The following is a 9,489-nucleotide window of genomic DNA, read 5'->3' as shown; positions in this document are numbered from 1 at the left end:
TACGATAAATGCCCCAATGCACAATAATTATTGCAATTTACCTACAGAAATTAACAGCTACACTGGCTCTTTCCTCAATGCATATGTCCTGTAATGCGTTATTCATAAAATGTGACATTCGCATCAAAGTGGATTGTCGATCTATTAACCTTGCCTTGAATCCATTGTATACATACAGAACCCGGAAGTACAGAGCTTCTGCAACTTTTTAACTAAACATTTGGGAAAGACGGGAAAGGAAAATTACTTGTTGCGAATGCAATAGCTACATGTTTGGATACATGTTTCAATGTGTTCTATTGAGTTTGTAATGGAGAGAGATATAGGAACGATATATGCTATAAGGGCTCTTGGGTGAGTATGTAGGTTTATTTTGAAAACAGATTAGATTGTGTCTCCTACCTAGCTAACGGATGTCAGAAGCCTAGCTAGCAGACGTACTGCACGTGCCAGATGGGCTAGACAAGTAAACAGCACAAGTAGCTCAGCTAGTCGCTTAGAGGCCCAGTTTAATACGTTTGCTTTCGCTACTGTGTGTTTTCTGAACCTTATCTTTCTAGTTATTACACGTGTTGCTTGATCTCGGTCATTACTTTAACATTATTTCAGGTACACAAGCAGTGTCTGTGTCAGACGGTGCAGATGTGATGAGCTTCCTTGTCCGCTGCTCACTTGGCTGGCGTCAGAATTGAGGGCTGTCTGCACAGAGTTACAGGGTATATAACCTTACAACTAAGTCATCATGCAATTGTACATGATACAAGGGTAGCAACTAGAAGGTGCACCTACAGACACTTGCTATATATATATATATATATATATATACACACACACACACACACACACACCTACTAGTTTGGACACACCTACTAATACCAGGTTGTTGTTTAAAAAATTCTCTACATTGTAGAATAATAGTGAAGACATCAAAACTATGAAATAACATATGGAATCATGTAGTAACCAAAAAAAGTGTTAAATCAAAATGTTATATTTGAAATTCTTCAAAGTAGCCAACCTTTGCCTTGATGACAGCTTTGCACACACTATATTAATATATATGTATACATGTTTTATTTTCACATACACAGGACAGGTGAAGTTAAATGTGTTGTTTTACAGGGTCAGTCATAGTAGTACGGTGTCCCTGAAGCACATTAGAGCTAAGTGCCTTGCTCAATTATGGTGTTTGTGTTTGGTACGCACGCATTTCAGACCAAAAGACTGGTATTGTCCTAGTGGGGGAGTTGCGGACCCTGCTGACCGAGCTACTTTGTCCCTACACTGCACTGACCACAGATCCACTGAGTCCTCCTCTCCTCAACAAAGTCACTGGTGAGAGATTAGGCAGGTGGGAGTTCTTGAAATGTAAAAGTGTTGAAACGAAGTGAATAATGTATGTTGTGTATTGTTGATGCTATTATCCTGATGGTCTTATTTGTAGAGTACATGGTGTCAGAATTACAAGCAGCACGTATACTTCAACATAAAGAATTACATCCAGAAGATGAGAAGAGTGAAGATAAATCTGAGAAAGAGCAGAGAGCGGAAGATCCCAGCATTGTTGATACAAAGAACTGGTGTAAAGAATATGAAGATGGCCAGGAGATGGAACAAGGTGACAGGAAGGAAGAAACAGAGCGTGAATTGGCTCTGTTGCTTCAAACCCTAAACATGGACGAGTCTTCACGGCTTACAGATGTGTGCCATCAGGTAAGGAGGAGACCGACTCAGACAGGATGTGATATGAAAAGTGTCTGTAGAATGTTGCTGTTGATACAGTTCCCACTTCTCTATCACACTTTACTATTCAGGTGGAGTCACGTCTTGCGGTATTGCCGTGTGGCGATATGACAGAACCTCTGCTGGACACTAATCTCAACTCTGAGCAATGGGTAGGTTGTCAAAGGGGGGGGGTTCCTCATGACAGTGCTGAAGGTTGTCAGTGTATTTGGTACCTTATTTATTCACCAGATTATTCATTTCTGTATTGGTTTTTCCACCTATTTAGAGGCAAGTCCAGAAGATAAATCAGGCTCTATTAGAGGACTATCATTGTCGACGCCAAATGATGATCAAACGTTTTCAGGTCACACTTCAGTCCTTTGCCTGGGGAGAGAAGGAAAAGGTATGCAACACGGCCTCTACTAAACGTTACTTTATATGCAGGCTGAATCGATACTGAGTGTACAAAACATTACAATCACCTTCCTAATATTGAGCTGCACCCCCTTTTGCCCTCAGAACAGCCTCAATTCTTTGGTTTTGAAAGCATTCCACATGCTGGCCCATGTTGACTCCAATGCTTCCCACAGTTGTGTCAAGTTGGCTGGATGTGTCCTTTGGGTGGTGGACCATTATTGATACAAACGGGAAACTGTTGAGTTCTTGACACACTCAAACCAGTCTGCCTGGCACCTACTACCATACCCCGTTCAAAGGCACTTCAATATTTTGTCTTGCCCCTTCACCATCTGAATGGCAAACCTACACAATCCATGTCTCAAGGCTTAAAAATCATTCTTTAACCTGTCTCCTCCCCTTCATCTACATTGATTGAAGTGGATTTAACAAGTGACATCAATAAGGGGCCGTAGCTTTCACCTGTCAGTCTGTCATTGGAGAAAGCAGGTGTTCCTAATGTATGTCCATATTAAAAGCACTAGAGTGCAAATTACTTAATTGTAGTCAATGGGGCGCAAACGCAAGGCCACTTCGAGCAGAATTAACAGGCATGTGCACAGCACAGGAACAAAGTCCATTTCTATCTTCACAGCTTCATGCTGCACCCCATGTGGAACAGTCTGTAAGGCGTTGCCAGCACTGACCTTTGGATCATACCTGCTAAATATGACAGTGTGATAAGATCTCCAACTCCTAAGGACCATATTCCATCAGACCTGGGTCTCTAGAATAAGTCCCAAAAATGTTTGGAGTTGCAAGAATCAACAATTGTACTCTACAAAAATACATACAGTATAAAACAAACATAAACATGCCCTTTTCTTGCATTGGCGCAATGTTTCCCTCCCCTCCCCCCTGGATACCAGGTGACAGGTTTTCATTGAATAGGGTCAGACAGAGGATCTTGAGGGAGAGTCTTCGCAGTAAACAGCAAGTTAAGGCATGTCAGTCAGGAGCAAAAAGTTGAAGTCCTCAGATGTAAAATCAAGGAAGAGGATTGAGAGTTTCTCCATGGTGACATGAGGTGTGATGAGCAACAATTTTTTGCATTCAGTGAGCATTTACTGAGAGCACAGCGAAGCGCAGGGACGAACTCAGAACCAGTAGTTCCACAGTCAGCAAAAAAATTAGGATTGACGATCTGTGTAAGTCAGCGTTAACTTTTTGCATATATATCTGAATATTGACTTGACAGTAACACAGATCCCAAAAATATATTGTTTAGTTTTATATTCCTTTATTGTTAGTAGCTACATGTATATTAATGGCAAACCTGTTTCCATGTTCTCCACAGGAGCGCAGTGAAGTGCTTGCCTCAATACCTCCACTCTCATCACTTCCCCTCATATCCCAAGTCTCCGTGTCTCTTCTGCTTGCAGCAAGAAAAGACCAATCTTACATTTTACCAGTAAAAGCAGGGGAAAGCACTAAAGTCTACAAGGTATGCTGTAGCTAACTAGCTTTGAGTTTTGTTAGATTTTTAGAATGAAGATAAAGAGATGAACTATTCTGATTATTCTGTCTTCTCCTCTGTCTCTGTGAAGGTATTGATGGGCAGTGTACCAGACCGGGGTGGACGGCCAGGAGAAATTGAGGCCCCCATGCCCATGTGGGAGGGACGGAGAGAGGGAGGGAGGGGTCGTGGAGGAGGACGTGGAGGGCCACGCGGAGGGGGTGGTCAGAAACGACAGAACTTTTCTGGAAAAAAGAGAAACAAATGAGAGTAACACAATAGGTTGTATGAAGGAAATGACAAGGTAGAATTTAGCGACATGGCGATAGAGACAAACCCACAAGCAAGAAGATTTCAATATCAAAATACATTTTGTTTAACATTTATATAATTTATGCAGATCCACAAAGGTGCAGTCCTGAAATTTTGCTCAAAGTCAAATTCGACAACAAAATGTGTTGATGTGGAATTTAAATTAAATTGAAGAAATATGTTAATAAGGATAGGCTATAATCGATTTGTGATATTTTTGAGGGGGACAAATAGGAAGTTGATTATGTGGATTAAAAGAAAGTGTCTTTTTTTAAATACTTGAGAATATATTGCTTATGTTAGAAACCTGTAGAGTCTATTTGTTTGATTGATTACTTCAATATCGTTTAAATGTCACTATCTGTTTAAATAAAGCCTTAGGTACTTCCTTGTACTTTTGTTTTATCATCATTAGAAAACACAGATATACATGTCATAGTCCTGTATGGCAGGTATGTAGGAGGATGAAACATAACTCTGGATGAGCACCTATACATTATAGTATCTTTTCCATTATATACTGACCACTTCAAATGATTAAAATATACACAGATGACTGATGGGGTCCGATGTTGAAGCCACCGTGCCTCTGTAACAGGGTTCTATTGGTGATTCCCCTTGCCACTTTATTGTTAAGCCAATGGGTTTTGGGGTTTTATTTTTGTCTTGCCTTCACCTACTCAACATGGCATCTTATTGGCTGGTTTGCTCGGCTTGCTTACGAGGGTGGATGTTTCAGTTAGAATCGTCCCAGTAAACCAGCAGTAAGTTGTTGGTTGCAAAGCACTACGTCAAAAGTGATTTATTTAAATGTACAATTCATATCAATTTGTAAATGTTATTAGAACACCACACATAAGATGTCGTTTTGGTGCATATTTGTTGTGCATTTTGTTGTAGAGAATTCCAGCTAATACTAGCTAGCAACTTACTGTGTCTGGTGGGGGGGGGGGGGGGGGGGGGGTTCGTATATTTTGTACAGTGCAGTGCGTGAGTACAGAGTTGGATGGTGAGCCGTGCATTGCATGACGTGCAATTTTGTGTTGTTTCTATCAGAATAAATCTTCATGACTGATGCTACAAGTTGGAGTTCGTGTCGATGATTTATTGTACACAACGCAAGAAAAAACGAAAACACTGCACCTGCTGGAGAGGATAGATTTTGGGCCCAGCTATCCCTCTAGCTTCGTCTCTTCCTCTGTTTGAGCCGATGTCGTAGTGGATTTTGAACAGCGCGGGCCAGCCCGGTTACAAAACGAATGCAATCACTGTTCACTTGGTGCAAACTCCTCTCACCGGGGTAACCCGGGCCAGATAATCGAATCCCCTCAGTGGTTTAATTTTGTACTTTTTATTAACAAATATCAACAAACGAGGAATAGTCACAAGCAAACAAACTATTTACATTGCCAGGAATCCTAAACAAACTAATCATATTCATTAATAATACAAGTTTTAATTGCCTGTTTGTTTTTCATTTTAGTTAAAATAGTGCCATATTGTTTAAACTAATTTATAAAGTGAAAAAAAGTTAGGTTTTGACTTAGACCATTTGGATTTGTGAATATGAAATGTACCTAGTATTATTAGCAGTTGAATTAAATTATTACATCTTTATCCATGTCAGAATGTCTGAAATAAATAATTATATCAAACCATTAAATAGTACAATCGGTCCTATTCTTTTTGTAACAAAATTCTGTATGTCAATCCAAAAAATTCTACTAGAAATACAGTCAAAAAACACATGCAAAATGGTCTCCTCCATTCCACAGAAATCACAGTTATATTCAATATTCAGCTTGAATATTTCCAAAACATGTTTCACAGGATAAATTCTATGTAACATTTTAAGTGAAACTTCCTTTACGTTGTTACTGATACAATATCTGTTAGCAATTCTCAATGCTTTCCCCCCATTGTATATAGATATTTGACCAAAATAATCTTGCTGAGGGAATTGTAGTATCACAAACAATATTCCTAATCGGTTTATTACTACATTTATCTTTGATGTTAATATTGCCAATGCATATATTTTCATGTAAATCTATGTTACTTACATCAATCACAGAGGAATTTCAAAGAGATACAACACCCCTTGGAATCGCATCAAAAACAATTGCATATTATTTTGGGGTTATTGGAAATGTAATCTTATCAAGAAATTCCCTAAATGAGTAGATATCCATCCTCATTCAGTAACTGACCAACCAAAGTCATTTTATATTTAATTTTAACAGTTATGAAAAAAGAGACTTATTTTAAAATCTTATATCTTTGTTGTTCCATAAAATGTATCTGTGAGGGAAAGAATTGTGTTTATACGCTAACATCCAAGCTAAAATTGCCTGCTTATGGAATTTGGCCAACTTTACTGGGATTTTATCAACATCAAAATTACATCGAAGCAAAAATTCTAAACCACCACCAGAGTCAAATAAATACTTAGGGAAGACATTCCAAATACTGTTCTGGTTCTTAACATACTTCTGTCATGTTGTGTCTTGTCTCTGTCCTTTCCCTTCACCCTGTCTCCCTCTGCTGGTCGTATTAGGTTACCTTTCTCCCCCGCTTTCCCCCAGCTGTCCCTTGTCTCCTCTAACTACCCATTCACCCCGTTCCCCACCTGTTCCCTTTTTCCCTCTGATTAGGTCCCTATATCTCTCTCTGTTTCTGTTCCTGTCCTTGTCGGATTCTTGTTTGTGTTTCATGCCTGAGCCAGACTATCGTCATGTTTGCTGTAACCTTGTCCTGTCCTGTCGGAATCTGCCGGTCTATCTGAGCCTACCTATGTTTTGTTATTAAAGAAGCTCTGTTTAAGTTAGTTCGCTTTTGGGTCCTCATTCACTCACCATAACAGAAGAATCCGACCAAGAATGGACCCAGCGACTTCGGATCCTCTCCACTCAGCCGTCGGGATCCAGGGAGCGATGCTAGGCAGACACGAGCAGGAAGTGTCTGCTGCTCGACATGCCGTTGAGACCCTGGCCACCCAAGTCTCCAACCTCACAGAACAGGTTCACCATCTCCGCCTCGATCCACCGGCCACTTCCAGGGCTTTCGAATCTCCGGAGCCCAGAATCAATAACCCGCCGTGTTACTCTGGGGAGCCCACTGAATGCCGCTCGTTCCTCACCCAGTGTGATATTGTGTTTTCTCTCCAGCCCAACACTTACTCCAGGAGCACTGCTCGTGTCGCCTACGTCATATCTCTCCTTATTGGACGGGCTCGTGAGTGGGGCACGGCAATCTGGGAGGCAAGGGCTGAGTGTACTAACCAGTATCAGGACTTTAAGGAGGAGATGATACGGGTTTTTGATCGATCTGTTTTTGGGGAGGAGGCTTCCAGGGCCCTGTCTTCCCTATGTCAAGGTAATCGATCCATAACAGACTACTCTATTGAGTTTCGCACTCTTGCTGCCTCCAGTGGCTGGAACGAGCCGGCTTTGCTCGCTCGTTTTCTGGAGGGTCTCCGCGCAGAGGTAAAGGATGAGATTCTCTCCCGGGAGGTCCCTTCCAGCGTGGATTCCCTGATTGAACTCGCTATTCGCATTGAGCGACGGGTTGATCTGCGTCACCGAGCTCGTGGAAAGGAGCTCGCGTTCTCCGTTGCCCCCCTCTCCGCATCACTACCATCTTCCTCTGCCGGCTCGGGAGCTGAGCCTATGCAGCTGGGAGGTATCCGCATCTCGACTAAGGAGAGGGAACGGAGAATCACCAACCGCCTCTGTCTCTATTGCGGTTCTGCTGGTCATTTTGTCACTTCATGTCCAGTAAAAGCCAGAGCTCATCAGTAAGCGGAGGGCTACTGGTGAGCGCTACTACTCCTGTCTCTCCTTCAAGATCCTGCACTACCTTGTCGGTCCATCTACGCTGGACCGGTTCGTCAGCTTCCTGCAGTGCCTTAATAGACTCTGGGGCGGAGGGCTGTTTTATGGACGAGACCTGGGCTCGGGAACATGACATTCCTCTCAGACAGTTAAGGGAGTCCACGGCCTTGTTCGCCCTGGATGGTAGTCCTCTCCCCAGGATTCAGCGTGAGACGCTACCTTTAACCCTCACTGTTTCTGGTAATCATAGCGAAACCATTTCTTTTTTGATTTTTCGTTCACCTTTTACACCTGTTGTTTTGGGCCATCCCTGGCTAGTTTGTCATAATCCTTCCATTAATTGGTCTAGTAATTCTATCCTCTCCTGGAACGTCTCTTGTCATGTGAAATGTTTAATGTCTGCTATCCCTCCTGTTTCCTCTGTCTCTTCTTCACAGGAGGAGCCTGGTGATTTGACAGGGGTGCCGGAGGAATATCACGATCTGCGCACGGTGTTCAGTCGGTCCAGGGCCACCTCTCTTCCTCCACACCGGTCGTATGATTGTAGTATTGATCTCCTTCCGGGAACCACTCCCCCCCGGGGTAGACTATACTCTCTGTCGGCTCCCGAACGTAAGGCTCTCGAGGATTATTTGTCTGTAGCTCTTGACGCCGGTACCATAGTCCCCTCCTCCTCTCCCGCCGGAGCGGGGTTTTTTTTTGTCAAGAAGAAGGACGGGTCTCTGCGCCCCTGCATAGATTATCGAGGGCTGAATGACATAACAGTTAAGAATCGTTATCCGCTTCCTCTTATGTCTTCAGCCTTCGAGATCCTGCAGGGAGCCAGGTTTTTCACTAAGTTGGACCTTCGTAACGCTTACCATCTCGTGCGCATCAGGGAGGGGGACGAGTGGAAGACGGCGTTTAACACTCCGTTAGGGCACTTTGAATACCGGGTTCTTCCTTTCGGCCTCGCTAACGCTCCAGCTGTCTTTCAGGCATTAGTCAATGATGTCCTGAGAGACATGCTGAACATCTTTGTTTTCGTTTACCTTGACGATATCCTGATTTTTTCACCGTCACTCCAGATTCATGTTCAGCACGTTCGACGTGTCCTCCAGCGCCTTTTAGAGAATTGTCTTTTTGTGAAGGCTGAGAAGTGCACTTTTCATGCCTCCTCCGTCACATTTCTCGGTTCTGTTATTTCCGCTGAAGGCATTAAGATGGATCCCGCTAAAGTCCAAGCTGTCATTGATTGGCCCGTCCCTAAGTCACGCGTCGAGCTGCAGCGCTTTCTCGGCTTCGCGAACTTCTATCGTCGTTTCATCCGTAATTTCGGTCAGGTGGCCGCTCCTCTCACAGCCCTTACTTCTGTCAAGACGTGCTTTAAGTGGTCCGTTTCCGCCCAGGGAGCTTTTGATCTCCTCAAGAATCGTTTTACATCCGCTCCTATCCTTGTTACACCTGACGTCTCTAGACAGTTCGTTGTCGAGGTTGACGCGTCAGAGGTGGGCGTGGGAGCCATTCTTTCTCAGCGCTCCCTCTCTGACGACAAGGTCCACCCATGCGCGTATTTTTCTCATCGCCTGTCGCCGTCGGAACGTAACTATGATGTGGGTAACCGCGAACTGCGCGCCATCCGGTTAGCCCTAGGCGAATGGCGACAGTGGTTGGAGGGGGCGACCGTTCCTTTTGTCGTTTGGACTGACCATAGGAACCTTGAGTACA

General features: G+C 43.3%; 1 protein-coding gene across 2 annotated transcripts; it reads left to right on the top strand.

The window, feature by feature from the left end:
• The first annotated feature begins 191 nt into the window (after positions 1-191).
• On the top strand, positions 192-4,343 carry im:7138535 (protein FAM98C). 2 transcript variants are annotated; one of them, XM_090226657.1, is made up of 8 exons: positions 192-354; positions 610-716; positions 1,216-1,351; positions 1,445-1,713; positions 1,815-1,895; positions 2,012-2,128; positions 3,479-3,625; positions 3,729-4,343. In XM_090226657.1, the coding sequence occupies exons 4-8, from the start codon at positions 1,450-1,452 to the stop codon at positions 3,903-3,905; spliced, it is 786 nt and encodes a 261-aa protein (XP_090082783.1). In that variant the 5' UTR covers positions 192-354; positions 610-716; positions 1,216-1,351; positions 1,445-1,449; the 3' UTR covers positions 3,906-4,343. The 2 variants fall into 2 exon arrangements, with proteins under 2 accessions (XP_090082783.1, XP_021447001.2); XM_021591326.3 differs by having other exon boundaries at positions 296-354; positions 1,216-1,335.
• The last annotated feature ends 5,146 nt before the right edge of the window (positions 4,344-9,489 follow it).

Source organism: Oncorhynchus mykiss, chromosome 29, assembly GCF_057628025.1.
Source record: "Oncorhynchus mykiss isolate SJ-2025 chromosome 29, ASM5762802v1, whole genome shotgun sequence".
NCBI classification, from domain to species: Eukaryota; Metazoa; Chordata; class Actinopteri; order Salmoniformes; family Salmonidae; genus Oncorhynchus; species Oncorhynchus mykiss.
Note: the sequence above shows the minus strand (reverse complement) of the source record. Positions and strands in the feature narration are given on the sequence as shown.

What these genes read in the sequence shown, in the direction of transcription:
- im:7138535 (XM_021591326.3), top strand. Translation starts at nt 311, where the DNA reads ATGGAGAGAGATATAGGAACGATATATGCTATAAGGGCTCTTGG. An exon ending in TATGCTATAAGGGCTCTTGG is followed by an intron (nt 355 to 609) that starts GTGAGTATGTAG and finishes ACATTATTTCAG; the next exon opens with GTACACAAGCAGTGTCTGTG. An exon ending in ATCTCAACTCTGAGCAATGG is followed by an intron (nt 1,896 to 2,011) that starts GTAGGTTGTCAA and finishes CCACCTATTTAG; the next exon opens with AGGCAAGTCCAGAAGATAAA.